We start from the raw sequence: 21309 nt of genomic DNA, 5'->3' as shown, positions 1-21309 counted from the left end.
CGTCCTCCCTCTTCGGCCTTCGGAAAGATAAACGCCAGGACTCGTCATCGGACTCGAGAACTCGGGACGGACGTCGGTGCCGTCTTCGGGTTCCGATCGGTCTCCGCCATGTCCGCCAAACGGGAATCGACATCGGAGTCTCGCGAGAGCGCGCTTGTCGATTTTCGAACGCGTTGGCACCATCGGCGCGCACCTGCGAAGACGACCTTGACCAACTTACAATCCTCGGCTACGTCGATGACCCACGTTCGTCACGGATGCTAATTGCGTAAACCGTGTTCAGAGCTCGTAAATCGTAGTCAATGGGTTGCCATTCCCATAAAAGATGATTGTTTCGTTGTTATAAATCGTTGTCGAACGTGGAAAGCACTTATACTAACATTGCAACGCGTTACGAAACCTTTAAGATATTAGTTATCTACAGGCTTACTGACTGAAGACGTTGAGAGATAATATTGCCAAGCCGAGTTAACCATTACATTATTCGTTCAAAAATGTGCGCTTCCCTTCGGTACCTACGACAGGCCCGATTTTACATTTTCTGGTTAACTGTTAACCAGGGGTTAGTCGACTCTTCGCCTTTTTCTATATTATTATCTAAGAAGAGAAAGATAATCGATTAATCTCTGGCCAACATTTAACCAGCAAATGAAATACCGAGCCCCATAAGGTGTTCCCATTTCCTTGTCAGTACTACTGGCAGTACTCTCGACAGTCTCGAGCATTCAGTATTAAAGAAAAAAGGTGTGGATGGTTGCATTTCGGAAAGAATAACTGCTACGTTATTACCGAGGGGTAAACCGCTGAGGGCATTGTGGTGTACAGATTTACGGTATTGCTGGGCATTACTAGGCACCTTTTGGACACTAGGCCTGGGTGGGGCATTATAAAAATAAAATAAGATAAGATTAAGTAACGCCCACTAGGCATTAATGGGCATTGGCGTACAAGATTTTGGTTAGCGGTTTTCCCCTCGGTTATTACGGAGGATACTGAGATCTCGCTTGGGAATGATTTTCTCAGAAGCTAAATTCAGTACTGACAGTAGTACTGAGAAAAAATGAGAACACATCCGTTCACTACTGCTCGTGGTTACTCGAGCGACTTGGAGAGTTAAAAAAATAGAGGGTTACATCCGGGAAAAGTAATATTTATCGATGAAAACATCGTAAGTTTAGCTGTCAAAGTCTCCCAATCAGACACACACAATACAAGTCAAAAGTCACACCAACGATAATACAAAACGTTTGTAATAATATGAAACTCATACAAGATGCATTCTTTGCTTTGATTACCGCTTCTGTTGAATTACTTGCATCGTTTCTCGCTGATATTTTATTCTTTTGTAATTTCTTCAGCGTATCTTCTTCATGGAAAACGTAGATTTTAATAAGTAAAATAATAACGTGATATTGACTGAAGAACAATTGGAGATAGATTCGTTAAACGTTGTTTAATTCACATTTAATGTATACACGTACAATTACAACTAATATACTGTAAAAACAGTTCATTATTCTAATAAAATGTTATCCGTGCTAACAATAATATGAGATATCGGGGAAGTAAGTATAAAATGTCCGCCGTTGAAGTAACTATGAGCAGTAGTGTGTATCATATGGTACTGGACAGAAATAGAATTTCTATTTTCGGGACACTATCAAACTTACTATCTAAGGGATTTCAAAGTTACCGAGAACTTTCAACTTTAATACGTAAAGTTTCGCCAAGTCGCTGAAAAATTCCGAAACTTGGCGTACAAGTTGCCGCAAGTGAAATCGAGGGAGAACTGTTATCCACAGGTACAGAATATCCGGCGCCGATTTTTGCGCGGGCGTCCGCGTGATTTTCCCGCGATCCGGCGGGCGCCGGTAATCTCCGCGATTATGCGTTTCTTGCCGGGAGCGAGGGAAGATACGGTGCACGCGACAAAAAGCGGGCGCGAGCCATCGTCGTCGACGGCGGCGCCGGAAGTGCGCGGCAACGGGGTAGAGCGCGGCGCCGTAAAAACGGAGACAGCCTGGCCCTGGAAGAACGGCCCTGTCCGTCACCCTCGTCGCTCTTCAGGGTAGCGTTTTCCCTAAAATGCGCTCCTGCCCTCGTAGCTCTCCGGTTTATGAGCGGAAACCCGAGCATTTAATTTCCCATGAGAAATTGCACGTGCTCCCCCGGCCCCGCGTGCACGTCCGACGTCGTCCATTCATTCATAACGCGTGCCTCAAACGCGAGAGGAACGCGGCGACGGCGACGTCGTCCGCGAAGTGCCCATTTCCGAAATGGTCACGTACCGGCTGTACGTCACGCGGATACCGATCTTTAAAGCCGCACACTCCCGATCCTCCTGGTCCCGGACCTGCGATCTCTCGCGTATTATGCCGGCTCGTCCTCCTCTGGCGTCTATTATCTTTGGCGTGCCGCTCGTTCATCTTTTTCGCCGTGACTATGATCGATGGCGAGAGCGCCCTGCTTCCACGGCGTTTATATCTGACTGAGCGAAAATTACATTCGTTACATGGTTTGATACCGCAGACCACGAAGGTCCCGGGTACCTCGTCGTCGTGACTCGAGGTATTATCGGAGTTTAACGCCTCCTGACCTGAGGCGAGATCTGTTGGAACGTTCCCAAAATTGATTATACAAATCAGTTTAAATGAAATAGAATAACTTCGAAGGTAGCTCGAGAAGGGCAGCGGAAACAAGTCTCTCTGAATCGCATACTCCTCTCCGTTTTATTCACCTCGATAATAGTTCGGATTTTAAAACTCTATATACAAAAGTATGTTAAAAGCTCAAGGAACCATCCACAGTCATGCGGGAACAATTCGTCGAACAAGCAGACTTTATTCATAACAAATACAGGTCTGAGAAAAGCAACCAATGCTTGCCACGTTGGAGTTTAATTAACCAGGTTCTTGCTTGTCGCGTTTGACGCATCGTAGATTCATCGAGGCGGCCGAGTCATCGCGGAAAACTGTCGAGGTTCGCCGTTAATTTTTATTGGACCCTTATTTTTCACGCGGAGATACCGTAATGACCGAAGGTCCCTTCTCGCCTAGGCCTCTCGCGCGTGCAATTTTCCCAGAATACCGGTTCTCTCAATGGATAAAAAAGAAAAATGCGGAGTCGACTCTACTGTACATAGGCAGAGAAGCGCGGATCACGTCGACGGGACCCGCGGAGAGGAGAACCGCGGTGTGTGATTGCGCCTTATTAGGGATGAGCCCGACGAGTCCGAGCGATGGGGAAGCGACGATTGTCTGCTCGGCGGAGGAGCATCGTCCTCTATTTCGCGATTCACCCGGACGGGATCCGCGATATCAGGCACCGACCAATTAGGGGCATCGCGATTCTCAAACTCGTTTTAACGAACCGTACTCGCGCCCGTCCCCTGCGTACGTGACGGGATCGAGATTGCGTGTAATAAATATGAGCCCTCGTGAACTCTTTCGCGAAGTTTATACTTCGATATATATATCTCTCTCTCAGACTCAACGATCATCCGAATATTCTTATAGCGAACCTAATGAAACATTCTCCTGGTACGAGGAGACTGAAGGGAAAAACACCAACAGATTTTATATCGCAGATTATAACAATATTTAGCAGAAATTCTCGGCTCGCCACTCTTGTACGCGTAATTTGAGATCATTATTGCTTTAATCAGAACGTAGAAGAAAGGTTTTCAATGTCCAAATTCAATCGCAAATCTTTTTTCGCAACGATTACACGATCTAACAATCATTTTTCCACCAAACAGATTTCACTCCAAGGACAATAAATTCATGGTGGAACCAACAGAGACGATGCCTATTAATTTAGCAGAAACTCCGCTATCTCATAATAGGGGACTTTTTTCCCTACGATTAATGAATATATGGTTAATTTGACATGCAGTGACACTTGGTGTATTCAGAATTGAAAGCTTTTTGTGTTTTTATCAGATTTTTGTGGAGCTTTCGCAAAGCGGCCAAAGCTCATAAATCTTCTCTTGCGTATGAAATAAATTCCGAACTGCAATACGAATAGTAGGACAGACTCAATCAGAGTTTAAACAGAGTTGCGGCTGCGTATACAGATCTAACGATATAAAAGATACATTCGTAACAAAGAGAGAGAGAGAGATAGAGAAGGGAGGACATTTTTCCAATCTTGCTGAAATTCCGCACGCGTGTTGTTTTCAGTTGTCATTCGAACGAACGTCTATTCCTGCGCGATTTCGTCTCCTGCTCGGCGGGCACCAGCGGCGGCAGACTCGCGCGATGGCTGCAACCGGACAGTTTCGTGGATCCCTCTCAAAGCGAGGCGTTGTATTCGCGAGAAGAAATGAGATGCGGATGGCCGGCCATCGTCACCGTACTCACGAGAGATCAATACGGCGAAGTGGTGCACGTGCCCGGATTGAAGGTATCTCCTCCTCGGAGCATCGCGATGCGAAGCGCGGCGTCGGTGAGTTGTAAGATACACGTAGGAACGCAAATGGTGCTTGCAGATCGAAGTGAAGGCGGTGCCGATCGACAAGACGGACATCACGGATTCCGACCAGAGCAGAAAGATCCGTCGTGTCTCTCAACCTGACCCGATGACATTCGGCGGTCATCCGCAGCCGTCCCTGGACGTTCCGTACGAGGTGACCATCAACAACAAAATGTGCTTCTACGCCATCACCATCATGAAGACCTATCAGAATTACTCGTTCGAGGAACTGCGGTTCATGTCACCCGCCGTGAAGAGGTCGAGCGAGAGTATGCTGGTCAGGCCTAACGGCGATGGGAGCTACAGCGCCACGTGGACACCATCCTCCGTGGGCTGGTACTCGCTCATGATCACGGTGGATGGTTACAGCATGGAGAATGTGCGTAGATGATTTAACTCCCGCGGACACTCGCGATAGTCAGGGCTGATTCAATTCTAATTTCTGCTTTTGTAGTCGGAAGTAAGCTAAAGAAACAGGCTTTAAATAATCCAATTTCGCTTTATTTAGAATTACAAAGTCGAGGTGAAGGAACCTCCGCAGGGCATGCAACCACCCACTCAGAACATTGTCAAAAAGCCTCAGCTTCAGCCGAGCAGACTCAGAAAATTCGTCGCGAAGAACAGCGCCGGCTTGAGAATACGAGCCCATCCGTCGCTGCAGAGCGAACAGATTGGATTCGTCTCGGTTAACGGCACTATAGCTTTCGTTGATGAGGTATAATACCATTAACAAGCTTCAATTTATTGACGCTTTGATATTGAATTTTTTTTTAAAGCTTGCTGTGAGGACAAACGAATGAAACTAATATCTGCATTTTCGTGAAAACCGAAGATATCGGGGAAAAATAATTCTCATTTCGTATACTTTTAATTTAAATTATTTCTCTACGCATGTTCGAGACGAATAGAGGATGTTCCGGTGACGGTAAATTCTTTGCTTTCGTCTGATTAGATTCATAACGACGATGGTGTCTGGCTGCGATTAAACGCAGAGACGATCAAGGAATACTGTAACAGTAGTCATCTTGAGGCCTGGTGCTTGCAATACAATCAACATTTAGGGAAAACTCTACTTCTCCCTGTGGAGGAACCAAAATCCATTTTGGATCAAGTTATCAAGGAGACTATTCTGCGGAAACGTCCCGATACTAGCGACGAGTGCGTAAGAAATGTGTCGTCTGTCATCCATTTTCGACCATTTACTAATTTAACGCTCTTGCAGAAAGAGAAAAACCGTGACTTTCGACGCCGGGAGGAGTATGATAGTCGTGAAATGCGGGGCTTCCGGGCACAATATTAGAAGCAAGCCGAGCTTGAAAGGCGCACCGATCGGAATGTTGGCGCTTGGAAATACGGTGACCGTTCAAGAATACGTAAGTTGATCTGTTACTCATTAAATACCCGCATCTCCTTCTACGTGGCACTTTGTGATTCATCTCTTACAGTGCGTAAATCACGAGGGGACTTGGGTGCGCATCGACGACGATTCGGTGGCGAAATATTGCTTCGACAAGGGTCGAGGCATAGAGGCATGGTCGCTCGCGATTAATAAGCAGACCAGCGTAATATACATGAAACTTGAGCAGGATTTAGAAAACGATCCGATCGAGAAGAAGCCGATGATACCGGATCCGGCCGTTTCGCCGAGCAACAAAGGTTTCGATTTTTCTGTGCCTTCCGTTAGTCACGAAGGCTTCAACTTTACGACGCAAAACTACACGCCAGATACGGCGGAATCCATCGATAGTTGCAACACAAACCCGTTCGTTTTTGGCTCGTACAATCAGCATGACTCGCCAGGTATGTCGTCGTAAAAAAGATGGAATCACTTGTTGCATTCAAGTATTTGCTAAATGTATCTGCTAATGTCTTTCAGGGAGCGAACGCTTTACGCCGGAAAAAGCTGACGGTACGCCAAAGTTCTCGAAACCTCATTCCAAGGAAAGAGTGGCAAAGGAGCGGGAAAGAGAGGGTGGCGGAGGAAAATTTAGCGTTCTTCAAAAATGGCTGAGAGGGGATGACAAGTGTCACGGGGAGAAAAGAAGTTCACCGGGCAGGTATTTATTCGCACGTGTAATCTCTTCTGAACAAATATTTAATATCTCAATAACGCATAATTTTTTCAAGTTTGAAGTATTAACTTGTGCAGCTTTTAAAACTTCATTTTGAGATTCGTGCACGAACCTCGATTCTTTTTTCGTTCAAATTTTTCAAATAAAAAATAAAAAATTTCCTGTTAATATACAAGTATCCATCTCGGCATGTATTATTAATGATTCGCAGAGATTTCTCTGAATTCGTGGGCGTATCTGTGAAAGAGTTGGTAAAAGCGATGGGCGAGAGCCGCGCAAATGGCAACGGAGCGACACCGCCGGAAACCCCGCGTCGAATGTCAAGAAGTTCTTCGCCAAAGAATCCCCAAGGTGGGTCACCAAGATTTCACAGCCCTTCCTCCAGTCCAGTCCAAATACCCGGTACGTATGTGTTATTTGCATCTGTTGAATACGTGTCATCATCTCTATCCCAAACTGATTTATTTCATCATTCATTCCTAACATTATACATCCGTGTGTGCGTGTGCGTACTTTTTCTATAATTTGGCATTACAATCGCTTTGAAAATGAAATTATTTCAGAAGCTGTGAGAACGGATGCCGATACTTGTAAGACAATACTTTATGTATATATGTCCCCTTTTTCTCTATTGTGTATTAGAATAAAGAAGTGACATTTTCGACATTAGTAATATTATAACGAAATATATGATAGACAATAGAAAAATTTTAGACAATTATATTAACCGTTAAATATATTCTATTTGGGTTAGTTATAACAAATTAGTCATGTTGATCTTAGCTGGGTCCAGTCGACAGCCAGCTGTTTCTGGCAATTGCCTCTTCCCTCCTGCTGCTAACGCACCAGGTACTCTCGCTGCTATCCTATTGACTTATTGGCGTTGTAAGATATATCGAATAGTGCACAAATTCTGTTTCTTCGAGGGCCTATTTTAATTATCATCCTTTACTTTACATACATAGGATTGATGGCACGATAGAATCCACTTCGTATTGATCAGTGAATATTACGACATCGTATTATGCATGCGCGATAACGTAGTTGCAATCGGAATGGCACGCGACAATTCTTTACATACGCATGATTGATTGTGTCCATACGCACAAAGTAAACTCTTTATTAAGCAATCCGCGAATGCGATAAAGCTTTGCAATTACGACATGAACATCGACACAACATAAATATGCTACAATTAATGAAAATTATTAGGTGGGAGAAGCGCGATAGGAGGGGGAGAGAGTATGAGTGGCAGCCCTGTACTCTGTGGCTCCCCCCGAAGTGTCGGCCTCTCCCCATTAGGTAAGATCACTAATACACGCTAACTCATCCTGTCATAGTTTACGTTACATCAAGATCTACAAACAGTTACGGTACAAAGCTGTAAGATTCTATGCTACTATTATTTTTACACTGTAATACCAAGGTACATCCTACGTGTCTTTTGAAACTTTTGTCTAGAAATTTATAATTTGCAACACGATTGCTCGAAGAATCTGCACGATTTTAACTCTTTGAATGAATTAGTGAATGTTGTAAATGTCTTGCTCTGTCACTGTCCACTTGCCAACGAGGTGTGTGAGAAACTGCGACATTCTTGCCATCTCAATTAAATATTTGAAATGTATCTTCAGAGGTTCGTGTGACTTGATCGTTAATACATTATTTTGTTTTGTTTTAAGTGTCAGGAGGGATGATTGACAGCATAACGTCGCAGCGTCGTGGCTCAACGCAGAGTGATACAAGTGCCTTGGTTAGCAGTCTGACGAGAGATCCATCACAGTCACCGAGCGGTATTAGCACTACTGCCAATACGCGTGATCTATCACCGAGTCCAAGTTGCAGTTCTTTACATATGAGATCGGAGGGCAGCATAGCTAGTCCGCCCGACACTCCCAAGAAGGAATGTGCTGTAAGTAATGTAGCGTAAAAGCTTTCTTTCCGCACTTAAACGTTCATCTCCCTCGATGGCAGAGACAAACGAGAAGACTTTCACATGTAACAGCGTCTGTAGAATTGTGCAAAGAATCGACAAGTGTATTGTTTCTTAAAGGACTCGCAAGAAAGTCCGCGGAAGGTGTCTCAAGCGCAAACGCAGACAAGTCCCGAGAGCGCTACCACCGCTATGAAGGGTCATTTCAGCATCGGTTCATCCGGAGTAAAGGACGAGCGACATTCGCCGAAAATGAACAGGAGAGATCACATGAAAGCCGTGAAAACGAGAGCGAAGCGTGCCATGTCACCCGCCAACGCGCAACAGAGTCCTAGTCCCAATCGGGCTCTAAATTTCTGTAAAGACAAGGTGAAAGAAGCGATCAGCCCTTCCGTGGCAGAATGCTTGAGAGCTGTCTTCGCCGCGTTTCTGTGGCATGAGGGAATCGTGCACGACGCCATGGCTTGCGCGAGTTTCCTCAAGTTCCATCCAAGTTTACCGAAACAAGGTGCACTAGTCGTAACCAGACAAACCGTCGTGCAATCCAGCGACAAGCAGCAACAGGAGCAAAAGGCACGTCAAAGACACTCCGTCGAGGTGACGAATGCCGGCAATTACCTGCACATTCAGCCCAGCACGTTGGAGACTCTCACGCGTTCAGCCGCGAATGCGAATGCTAATAGGAGTAGGAAAAAGCAGGAGAACACGATCAAAGAAGAAATTCAGGCGAGTACGGGCAAGCTCAGTTCCCTGCCTGAATTTCATACGGTCGCGGTACTACCACCGGCATTAAAGAGCCTAGTTTTTCTATGGGAAGAACTCAGTACCAATTGCCTGCAAGCCATCGAACAACAGTCGATCCTGCCCAGTCCAATATCGCAGATACAAACGATGAAGCTAGCGAAACGACCGATACCCGAGAAACGTCCGAGAGAGGACAAGGTGAAAGAACGCGAGAAGAAGGGCAGTCGGAAGAAGAAGGAATGGAAGCCCATCGGCAGAGCGAACACGTCTGAGGTTTTAGCGGGAATTGAGCGCGAGACTATCTGTGAACTTTGCGGCTCGATGTTCCCACATCCAGTCACTTATCACATGAAGATGATGCACCCAGGCTGCGGTTGGCACGCGGGCGGAAAGGGATACAACAGCGGCGGAAATTATTGCGTGGGGTGGGCAGGCAACTGCGGCGACGGCGGGGTCGGTGGTAGCTCGTGGTACTTAATCTGCGACACGTGTAGAGATAAATATCTCAAGACCAGGAAGATTAAGTTTGCGAAGAAATTTATCAGCGGCATTTCCAAAAGGAAAAACGGCACGAGCAAGGTCCTGTCTCCGATTAATAGCCCCGGCGGAAACGAAACTCACATAATTATGAAGAACAACGCGATGTTTCTGCTGGATCTGGCTAGCGCTTCTGGCTTTAATATCCCTAAACAGCAAAGACGACCGTCGCAGACTTTATCGTCCGTGGCTGAGAATTATAGCCCTCCCGAGGCCACAGGACCATTTCCACCGACTGGACCGTTTCAATGTTTGCAAGCCTTAGGTGTTCATCATTCGCAGAGTCACGACGAAAGGTACTACGAAGAAACTCTGAGACGTGAAAATGGTCAACAAAATAATTATGAGGGAAATAGCGGCACGTTCAACAATACGAACGGCAGGGTAAAGAAATCCTATTATTTTCCTTCGGTTTTTAACAATCGACATCACTTTAACAAAATCGTTATGTTGCTTGCAGCCGCTGTCGGAATATCCAACGAGTGATAGCGATAATGAAAGTGGCAAAAATCGTAGCACGTTTCATAGATCGGTATCCATGTCTACCGGTGCACCTTGGGCCAGAAACAGCAACGATGGCAGAGTCGTTATGATGAGGAAACGAAATAATAGCAGTAGCGAAATGAATAACGGTACGACTTTTCACTTTAAACGATAATTACAAATACGTCAGAAGTAAATTTTTTCTTAAACCAATATTGGTAATGTCTCGCTGCTTTTCAGAGGGGGGTTCTTCGCTTCTATGTTATCCATCCGCTGCGCTGCAGAAACTAGTGCCATCGATGGATCAATCCGCTATTGTGTCCACTAGTCAAACCGAAGTAGCGAGTAACGATCGGATAGAGATTCTCATGAGACCCGTAATGTTATTCGTTCTTCAACAGCACAACTTGCAGCATCTGCAGCTTGCGATGAAGCAAGCGTTGCGCCGCGCCGCTTGTCGAGTTTACGCGATGCAGGCATTAAATTGGCTTTTAAGAAGCGTAACGCAACCAATTTGTTTGCACGACTTACTTTGGTGGTTTGTCTCATCTCTTACACCAGTTGTTCCTTCTGACAATACAGATGCGAACGATGACGATAACAGAACCGAGAAGAAGGAAGATCATGTAAGTGATACTTTTAATAAAAATTTATTTGTAACGGGAACTTGTAGTCAACCCAACTGGCTAGTTGCTTTATTCGATTATAAAACGTTTCGACCCTATATTTTGGATCCTTTTCTATTACAACGTTGTATATTACATTTAAATTTATTTGCTAACGTAAGAAACATTTAATATTATGATGTACTTTTAATTTGTAGGATATGATTGGCGTCAGCGAGCATCCTTTAAGTGATCTAGTGATAGCCGGAGAGTCCGTCAATCCGTTACCTACTGTGTTTCATACTTTGCTGCAAACAATTGCGGATTTAATGTTATTACCACCGCTTGGTAAGCTTGGTCTCAACAACTTGAATGATATTTAATAAATATACTATAATAATAATTTAATAAATATACTATAATAATTTATAGGATCTCCGTTACAACAAGCTGCGATTCGATGTTGGGGTATTCGATTTACACCAGCAGATCATATGTTCCTACATAGAAGTCACGTTTTTAGTAACATCAGCAAAATTCTCTCAAGATCCGAAGAGGAAGAAGATGTTACAATGAGTATGCATGAGAGCCATCAGTCGACAGTTTCACAACAGATAAGTAGTTGGGTGGAAGCTTTGAAAGATTTAACATCCAGCATTGAGATCAAAGCCTCCAGTAGACAAGCCATGATTGGTAGCCTAACGGACAATTCAACAGAAACATTTTGGGAATCTGGAGACGAAGATCGTAATAAAACTAAAGTGATTACAATTCTATGTGGCGCTCATTCCATACCCAGGATGTTGTATGTACACATCGATAATTGCCGCGACTTAACAGTAAGTTTCCTTTTTTCATGAAACTGGATTACTTTTGTCAAATAATATTTGTCTAATTGAAATTTATTCACAAGCACAAAGTATCCAGCGTGACTTTTCTATCTGGTATCAACGCCGACGAGATGACAAAATTAAGATCCGTAGAGATCGAAAGTAGATCAGCTGGTTGGATCAATTGCCCAATCACTGGTAATATAACAAATTGTTAATATATTAGAATGGATATTAAATACAAAAATGTATCTTTTGAGAACGTTGCTTCTATATGCAACAATACAATTTGCTTAGGTTGCAATATATTCTTTCACAGATCAACGCCACATAGTTGTGGGTATGGAACTGAAGGGCCCAGATAACTCTTTGAGAGTTCGTCAAATCAGAATGCTGGGCGAGGTCGAAGGGGGATCTCTGAAAGTAGGGAAACAGCTAAGCGCACAAACGATTCAACAAAGAAACTGCGAGGCGGAAACTTTGAAGGTGTTTCGACTAATCACATCTCAGGTGAGTAGACAATGATTTCTCACAATTTATCTTTCACTGTAACATGTTCCGCAATCTTGCGCTGCGCATTGCAGGTATTTGGGAAACTCATACAAGGAGAAAAGCAACAACAGACGGAACCGACGGAAGGTGCGAATGAGGATTTGGAGGACAGTAACGATCTCCGGGAGCACATGGTTGGAATCTTGTTCAGCAGAAGCAATTTAACGCATCTACAGAAACAAGTGTGCACTCATATCGTGCAGGCGATTAGAAAGGAGACTATACGTTTGAGGGAAGAATGGGAGACCCTTTTGTGCTCGCCGACACCCGCTAATAGTGTGTTGAGCGACAATAGTGATCTTCCAAAAGCGGCTGATACTTATTGCTTCGAAATGCTTTCCATGGTACTTGCTCTAAGCGGTAGTTCTGTGGGACAATATTACTTATCGCATCAGACTGGATTACTAAAAGACTTATTGAGTTTATTGCACACTGGATCGGCAAGAGTGCAACGTCAAGTATGTCCCATTAGTGTTGCAAAATTGAATGTAAAGTTTGAAATAAGCTTCATCACTGATATTTTATATGTTCCAGGTAACATCTCTCTTACGGCGAATATTGCCCGAAATTAAGCCCGAAACACTAGCGAACGTTATAAACGTCGAACGACTGCCACCTACCGATTTCAGCATCGTATCCGCGGCAAACAGTGGCTTTACCCATGTCTCGGATTTCGACGAACATTCCGCCGGGATTCTCGATGTATTTTTAAGCTGCATTGCGAAAGCATTGACTGTGCAAGTCAAAGTGAAAGGAAAGGAAAACAACGGCAAAGCCCTTCAGACTGTTTCGTTAGCTACCAGCATCCATCCGAAAAGCTATGTCGGAACGAGATGGTGGTTAAGGGGTTGCATGACGCGTAAGCTGGCAGAAGTAATAATTCAACTTTTGAAGGACATGGCATCGGTGAGTATCGTGACCGGTCCGTTTTGTCATACCTAAACTAATGTCTTTGTTTTTATAATATTAGGGTAAGTTATCGGAGGAATGGGCATCCGTAACGAAAGCGGCTATAGCGGAAAATATCCTAAACTTAACTAAACTGGACGAGAAGAGTCGCGATCCAACCGAATGTCTTCGATCTCCAACGCTATGGCTGGCGCTCGCTTCTTTGTGCGTTTTGAACTCTGAACACGTTGAAAGATTGTCATCCGGTCAATGGAGTGGTTCTGAGGGACAGCCACTGCCGCCCAGGGTAAGCTTGCTGTTGCGTCTTCAAGTTACCGTGTACAGTGAAAGAGTGACTAACTTTGCTTTTCTTTCGTAGCCAACTTGTAGTAATCATGACGATGACGAAACCACGGCCATCATTCAATGTAACGTCTGTGGTAATTTGTGCGCGGAGTGCGATAGAATTCTACACCTTCACAGAAGAACGAGAACGCATCTGAGACAAGTATGTAAGGAAGAAGAAGAAGCAATACGGGTGGATCTCCACGAAGGCTGTGGCAGGACAAAGCTCTTCTGGATATTGGCTTTGGCAGACAGCAGGACGCTGAAGGCACTGATAGAGTTTCGCGACGGCGCGCCCAGGAAGCCGGTCGGCGCCACTACTGGTATTTGTCGATTTTGTGGTACAACGGGGAACACGGGCTTGCTAGCGATAGGCAACATTTGCGCCGATCACGATTGCCAGGAGCACGCAAAGAACGCGTGTAACATGGTCCACCCTTGTGGCCACATTTGCGGGGGCGTTAGGAATGAGAGAACTTGCTTGCCTTGCCTCCACCGTTGCTTACCGGGGACCGATTTGAAACAGGACGCGGATGACATGTGCATGATTTGCTTCACCGAGGCCCTGTCTTGCGCGCCGGCGATCCAGTTGCAGTGCGGTCATGTGTTCCATCTGCATTGCTGCCGACACGTCCTAATGAAGCGTTGGGTGGGCCCACGTATCACATTTGGCTTTTCTCTTTGCCCAATTTGCAAAATACCGATGGATCATCCGACGTTGTCCGAACAATTGGCAAGCGTGAAAGAGCTCTACGAGGACGTGCGGAGAAAGGCACTGATGCGCTTGGAATACGAGGGCTTGCACAAGTAATAATCTCCTCGTCAATGCTCGACGGCACACAAAATCTTAATATATAAATGTATATTTAAATCATCTTGTTTTTTCCGCAGGGCCGAAGGAGCTTTCGCACCTGGCGGTCGTTATCAGGATCCTGCTGCTTACGCGATGGAACGGTACGCGTATTACGTGTGTTACAAATGCCAGAAGGCTTACTACGGTGGTGAGGCGCGTTGCGACGCGCAACTGGGTGGGGAATCGTTTGATCCCGCCGAGCTAGTGTGCGGCGGTTGTAGTGACGTGGCCAGGGCACAGATGTGCCCGAAACACGGTGCAGACTTCCTCGAGTATAAATGCCGATATTGCTGTTCCGTGGCGGTATTCTTCTGCTTCGGAACCACGCACTTCTGCAAGCCCTGCCACGACGACTTCCAGCGCGTTACCACTATCCCGAAGAGTGAGCTGCCTATGTGTCCCGCTGGTGTGTAAAACACGTCTTCCCGATTCTTATAATGATGACTATTTCTTTTTTTCAAGCGCATAACACTGATCTTTTCCTCAAAGGTCCCAAAGCTAAGCAACTGGAGGGCGACGAGTGTCCATTGCACGTGAAGCATCCACCGACAGGGGAGGAATTTGCTCTAGGCTGCGGCATCTGCCGCAACGCGCACACATTCTAAGCTTCCAGTGCTGTTTTGTGATTTTTCATAAAATTTGGAATTGATGCAAATTATGGTAGGATATTAAGAATGAAACGCATCACTTTAATTCGCAGTGATAAGCTCGCGTTACGAGAGGATATACCTGTTAAGTAATGGATAAGCCGTTTCTATTGGTAACTTTAGTGACTAGCTATTGACGGTAGTAGCGCGTAAGCTTGCGTATCAAACTATCTCATGCAAATGAGGAAGCGAGTTTGGACCGTATGTCACACATGCACGATATAATAGATATTCACCTACAATTATATGTCTCTTAAGTATTTTACTTCGTATAAAGTAATATAATTCTCTGTACTATTTATAAGAGAGATGACCGAGTATTTAGTATCGATAAATAATATCAGACGAGAGAACTGTATGTAAAAGAAATGTGTATATTTAAGGACATACTACTCTAAATATCGTTTAAACAATAGAAACGGGTGACGAAGATAGATGAAGTCAGATTATACAATATTATATATGTAATATACATAATTATATATATATATAATTATACACATAATTATATAGATATAATTATATATATTAAATTTTCTTTATGGCCAGTATTCATAGTCAGATTTTACATTCAAAGACCGTCTTGAACTTATCTAACGATGCTGTATGGAACATTTCATTGGCCACGGGGTATTTAAAGGTAATTTTAAGATGGCCCGATTTATATAAGAACTTAAGATTAATAAGATCTGACTGAATACCAGCCTATGTCTGTATGCATCTCGATGCAGCAGTTGACAAGTCACTCTAAACATTGCATTTCGTAAGTTTCATTGGTTTTTTTATACTTTTTCATTCAGTGGTGTGTATGTGTATGTACACGCACCTAATATTATTCCTATTATTTGCCTGACGCTCACAATGTCTCCTAGTAAATGCATTATTTTCCGCGAACGACCGTGTTTCACGGTCGTGTATATTATGAATGTTGCGTGCGCGCCTAGTTACTACTTTACGTTCTAAGAAATCAAATGACAATTGCGAGTCATTTTGCCGATACGTTCCGAGATTTATGCTGTTTATTTATTGTCGCACAGAACTTGGAAACCTCGCTGTTTTGCGTTTCATTGGCGATTCCTCGCAAAACGGACCGACGCGATACGCGCATCAGTTGTTGTTATTTATGTTCTAAATGTATAAGAAAATATTAAATGGCGAAGAATCAAACGGGTCGGTTGATTTCACGTTGCGAGACTCCCGTTATCAGAGACTATTAGTGTTAAAAGAGACCGTCGTACACCCATGCGATACAGAAATGGGAGGATTGACGCTTAAACGTGCCTCGGCTTTAGCTTCGCGGGATCAATAATGCATTTTCACGAATAAGCGGTGACCACCGCTCGTCGAGTAATACTATTTTGCCAATGGACAGCAAGATTTATAGAGATTACGAATTATGCGGCCAGAGATATCGTTGCAAGCAACCTCTGCCGGTTGAATTAATTGCTGATTGAGTTGTAATTGAAGTAACATGATTGTACAATATTATATTGCATTTCCATGATAAATTCGGTCAAGCGTCGTTTGGCTTGATCGGTGATTAAGTTATCGATTCATCTCTCGGCGATTAACTTATCAATATTCATGCTATTTTGTTAATAATGTTACGAACCGCCGGTCGTCAGATACCGTTCCGCTCCTCCAGACGTCGTCGCTCTCACTCGCTCGCACACGCGCGTACGCGGAAATAAGTAGAGACCGATTTGCACGAAAGAACGAGAAGTTTAATGAAAGGAACATGAGCGGCCTTCGACGCGTCTGCTCGAAGCAGCGGCCAAATTATTATTGAGATCAACACAACGTTGTTAAACATAAGTCATCCGTATCCTAGCAACAAGAACTACGTTCACGGCATTCAGGTAACTCGTCGTTCGAGCATCCGAAAAGGCGGGCTTTCGTTATTTGCGCGGGAAAGGAGATTAGAGATTAGGGACGAGTTATGCAGTCGGAAGTTTCGCTATAAGCAAACTTTCTGCCGGTGAAATTAATCCGAGTTGCAATAATGGCGTGGCGCTGCGTTTATTCTCGCGCGTACGAGTGGAGAGCGGAGAGTCCGAATTCGCGCGTCCCACCGTCCCGGCCGTTGGCGGCGATCGATCCAAGATGGCTGCGGCGCGCGGGCGCCATCGCGCGGCAGTGCGCCGCGAGCGGCCTCCGCGGAGCGTGTAACGTGTGTGTGTGGCGCGCGCGATCTTGACGTTTTTCGCCTCGATCAGCGGTAAGTAGCCTTTTATTTACACGCCGTGCAACAATAGTTACATAATCCCGGCAATGTGTCGGGCGCGCGGGGCGCGTCCGCCGCCGGCGGGCGCCGGGGCCGAGTTTTCCGCGCGCGACACCCGCTGCGGGAGACGTCTCCGCTCCGGGAAAGAGCGCGAGAGGGAGAGTCATCGGCGGATGTAGAGGCGAGCGAGCTCCTACGCGCTTCTTCGTGCCACCCTGACAGCGGCACGCGAACCCGTGGCGAGCTTATTTTTACCGCGAGTCCCGCTCGCGAGCGACGACACGCGCGTGTCTCGCCGTCGATCGCCGCCGAGTCCCGCGATCTCGACGGCGACGACGGGGAACGTGATCGGACGATCCGTCCCACGCAATCCCCGCGCGAGGGGGTCGATTCGTCGCGAAAACGGCACGGACTTCCGGCCGTTCGGCCCCTCCGGCGATCACTTCGCTTCGTGCGCCTTTTCTCCCCCGCGACGACGCCTAACCTCACTTCTATCAACCCGCGGGGGATGCGCGCGACGTCGTCGTCTCGTCCTCGGTTGTTACCGTCCCTGACATTGCGCCGTGTTCGCTCATAACGTGCGCTTAATTGCGCCTCATCATCGCACGGGTCGGAGACGTTACTTGTCAGCTGCTGTTAGCCGCGAGCGATATATCGTTTTATTTACGACTCCGGAGCCGCGACGCGTAATGCGCCGGCTCGAGATCCTTTGGGAGTGACAGGAGTTCTGGTGGTCAATTCTGTATTTTGTACTGTGGTGAAAAAGTTAAAAGTGAGTAGCCTTGTCTCTTTTTAATTCTCCAAAAAGTGACGAAGCCGCCCACCTTTAGCATTTGCACTATGTTGCAAGATACAGAATTGACCCCCTGCTGGTCAATTCTGTTTCTTACATTATAGTGAAACAACTAAAAGTGAATAGCCTTGTCTCTTTGTAACTGCCTCCAAACAGAGACAAAGCCGCCCACTTATAGCATTTTCACTATGTTGCAAGATGCAGAATTGACCCCCTCCCCTTCCCTCGAGTTAACATTTTATTCATCCGACTTGATCTCGGCAATAACTGCGAGGTAGATTCTAAGGTTCTAAGGTTTGTTTACGCATCCCCAAGAGGAACATTGTTTCTCGACATACTGCGTTATTTGAAACGTACGTCTCTAGCGTATTAATTTGCATAGAGTACGCGTATTTAATATAGTTTATATAAACGTAACTTATATATATTTACATAAATCTAATTAATATTTAATTAAATCGTGCGGTATTTGAAACATCTCCCGTGCATAATCATTTGTATGGGTGCGCAAATGTAGTGTAATTTGTATTAAACATAACACATTTAATTTATATAGATATAATTTCTCTCTCTCTCTCTAAATTTATATTTAATTAAATCATAATCGTACCCCTGCATTTTTTTAACTCTGTAGACTCGCGCATGAAAGTTTCTAAACGTTCGCAACAGAAGATACGAATTGTTTTAAACCGCGCGGAATACGAATAAGTAAATAGTATTTTTTTAATCGAAAAGAGAAAAAGAGAAACGCGCGAAAAATGCGGAAGCCGAACGCGCTTTAAATTTCGGGGCAAAGACACGAGCAAAAAGAAGGTGGACACCTGTATTTATATGTGTGTGTTTATCGCCGAGTAATGACATCCGCATGAACAGGTGGTTAATGTTAATATCCTCGTATTCATCAAGCCTCTTAAATAGGCCCGCGATATTCCGCAGAGATTTTACTGCTGATGTGTTTTCTTCCTCCTTTTTTTCTTTTCTTTTACGGCCGGTGCAGACGAACGGTAAATCACGCGCCGTCTCGAGATTCAAATCGATTTCGCTTGTGGCCCGACTGCGTATCGCGATCGAGATTAAAACGCGAGACGAAACGTTTTCACTGCTGTTTCGAGGCGAATCGGCGCTAAAATCTCGCGGTCGGCGATAATCTCTATAGTTTACACGCAAATCTATTTAAAGGCCGAATCAGACTAGCAACTGTCAACGCGGATTGGATTGGCGATTGTCTTCTAGCCCATGAGAGCAAAGCAGCGATTGAATCGACTCTCATTGGCTAAAGAGCAATCGTCAATCCCAATCTAGTCCTCGTCGGCAATTGCTAGTCTGATTCGGCCTTAAGGCGGGAGCGAGATGAATAAGCTGCCGAGTGCAATTGAATAATTGAAACAAACTTAATTGATCCCTTATTTAAAACGTAAAATCTCTCGTGCAAGACGCGCAAGCGTGAGAGGGAGAAAACGGAGTATCTATTCTAATTAATTCAACCGGGCACGATCGTTCGCACGTACGAGATTTACGAGACGGCGATAGGGTTTGCTCTGCCTTGAGAATCTCCTCGGGGGCGCCGTCGCGAAACTGGTTCGGAGCCGGACACGTGCGTAGCACGCGTCGTAACGCCGAGCACGCGCGCCTGTCGCTCGTCCGGACGAGAAGCGTGCGCTAGATGCACGCACAATGCACCTATTTCTCCCTCGAGCGAGATCATTCCGCGGCCGTTCACGTGCCAAGCGAATCTACCTGTCGCGTGTAGGGACTCGATTCTTGAATTTATCCGAGGGAGAACCGTATGCGAGAATTCTGCTCTTATAGAAAAGTTGATTGGCTGTTCGTATGGTTTTTAGCCAGTCGACTTTCAACTTTTCTGTCGAGAGTAGAATTGTCGTATACACGGACAGGATTTTCTTTTAAAATTTAGCCTGAAAATCATGTAATCGTGGGACAACATTTCGAACAACTTTGTGGCAGTTTTTTGAAATTTTACCATACATTTCACTAGTAATTATACTCAGTATACACGGGAAAAAAATGCTGTTGAATTAAACAAAATGAAGTCGCTCGAATTAAACGTTAATGTCACGGGCTGTCACAACCATAAATAATTCACTCAATTGTCTTTGCTATGGATTTTAATTTTAAGCATTCAACTAAATATCCAGATTATTAAGACAACAATTTGATGTTTTTCATTTATTAATACTGATGTTGTTTCAACGATTTTATTTCAATTGCACTGATCTTGTTGATACAACATCATTCTTTTTTCCGTGTACATTTTACTAGTAGAATGTATAGTAAAATTTCCACAAAATTAAATTCTTGGTAATGCCATGTCCCACGGTTACATGATTTTCAGGGTAAATTTTAAGAGAATTTTCTCCGTGTACGTTTCTCTTTCGAATGAATGAAAGAATCGAGCCCTATAGAGGAGCGGGTGCGATATCCGTCGATGCGAAAATTCATGAAGGCGTTCTTTACGATCGTTTCGCGTAGCCGCGGTTGATTTTGGCACGTCGCATGGACCGCCTCTCTTAATCGAATCGCCTCTCCTCGGGGCATTTTTCGGGGAACCAGTTTTTCGGCGATGAGAGATATCGCGCCATACCGTTATTTTTGCCCGCACACGTACGAGTCGCACCCGAACGTACGTTGCGATCGGCATCGGACTTGTCCGTTCGATAATCTGTCCGATAATATTAACACAAGGTATTCCGGGAAAATATATGTCGCTCCTGCAACCACGCCACGCGGAATATCATTTCGCTGTACACGCGTATCTCTCGTTATTTATTATTTCGATATAATTAATTTGATTCTTGAATCTAAAGAAAGACACACGCCTCTCGAGTTATTAGAACGTAATGTAGCATTTATTTTATGTACACGGGGAATTTTTTTTAATTTATCCTGAAGATATTGTAATCGTGGGACAATAAGGCATTTCCAACTTTTATGAGAGTTTTTTGAAATTTTACCATATAATTTTTCACCAATATACGTACTTACAATTAGTGTACATTTTACTAGTGAAATGTGTGGTAAACCTTCATAAAGTTCTTCAAAATGCCATATTGTCCCACGATTTTCAGGGTAAATTTGAAGAGAAAATTCTCTCACCGTGTAGAAATCATGTTGCAATCTCTCGTCGCGCCGAGTATAATTTGTTGGCTGCTTCTAAGACGAAAGCGCGAAATAATACACAAAATATGCTGCCCCGTAGTTGCAAAGAGATTTAGATTCCTTTTCATTCTCACGAAAGCTTTATCAAGGAATTTCATACACACTAGGTATAGAATTTTCAATTTCATAGACGAGACAACGAACTCTCAACGT

The 21309-nt window shown here is 44.7% G+C and overlaps 2 protein-coding genes across 6 annotated transcripts in view; both read left to right on the top strand.

The window, feature by feature from the left end:
* LOC105569266 (E3 ubiquitin-protein ligase MYCBP2) overlaps positions 1-16129 on the top strand; it is a 177670-nt gene extending 161541 nt beyond the window's left edge. For 2 of the 5 annotated variants that reach the window (XM_012025599.1, XM_012025598.1), the window contains 24 exons: positions 4182-4404; positions 4490-4852; positions 4982-5188; positions 5426-5631; positions 5696-5846; positions 5919-6273; positions 6350-6530; positions 6757-6947; positions 7329-7394; positions 7758-7847; positions 8228-8457; positions 8599-10143; positions 10220-10391; positions 10483-10868; positions 11066-11195; positions 11280-11686; positions 11761-11875; positions 11997-12187; positions 12262-12687; positions 12764-13135; positions 13200-13424; positions 13497-14269; positions 14354-14721; positions 14805-16129. In XM_012025599.1, the coding sequence (XP_011880989.1) occupies positions 4182-4404; positions 4490-4852; positions 4982-5188; positions 5426-5631; positions 5696-5846; positions 5919-6273; positions 6350-6530; positions 6757-6947; positions 7329-7394; positions 7758-7847; positions 8228-8457; positions 8599-10143; positions 10220-10391; positions 10483-10868; positions 11066-11195; positions 11280-11686; positions 11761-11875; positions 11997-12187; positions 12262-12687; positions 12764-13135; positions 13200-13424; positions 13497-14269; positions 14354-14721; positions 14805-14920 (7489 nt within the window). In that variant the 3' untranslated portion in view covers positions 14921-16129. The remainder of the gene's footprint in view (positions 1-4181; positions 4405-4489; positions 4853-4981; positions 5189-5425; positions 5632-5695; positions 5847-5918; positions 6274-6349; positions 6531-6756; positions 6948-7328; positions 7395-7757; positions 7848-8227; positions 8458-8598; positions 10144-10219; positions 10392-10482; positions 10869-11065; positions 11196-11279; positions 11687-11760; positions 11876-11996; positions 12188-12261; positions 12688-12763; positions 13136-13199; positions 13425-13496; positions 14270-14353; positions 14722-14804) is intronic. The other 3 variants (XM_012025600.1, XM_012025602.1, XM_012025601.1) reach the window with 3 other exon arrangements.
* Positions 16130-17098: 969 nt separating this feature from the next.
* Positions 17099-21309, top strand: part of LOC105569263 (WD repeat-containing protein 47) — a 68156-nt gene continuing 63945 nt past the window's right edge. Inside the window, exon 1 of the mRNA XM_012025591.1 lies at positions 17099-17180. The gene's annotated coding sequence lies outside the window, so the exon portion shown is untranslated. The remainder of the gene's footprint in view (positions 17181-21309) is intronic.

Source organism: Vollenhovia emeryi, unplaced genomic scaffold (genome assembly GCF_000949405.1).
Source record: "Vollenhovia emeryi isolate VEMERY1.0 unplaced genomic scaffold, V.emery_V1.0 DF939125.1, whole genome shotgun sequence".
Classification (NCBI taxonomy): domain Eukaryota; kingdom Metazoa; phylum Arthropoda; class Insecta; order Hymenoptera; family Formicidae; genus Vollenhovia; species Vollenhovia emeryi.
Note: the sequence above shows the minus strand (reverse complement) of the source record. Positions and strands in the feature narration are given on the sequence as shown.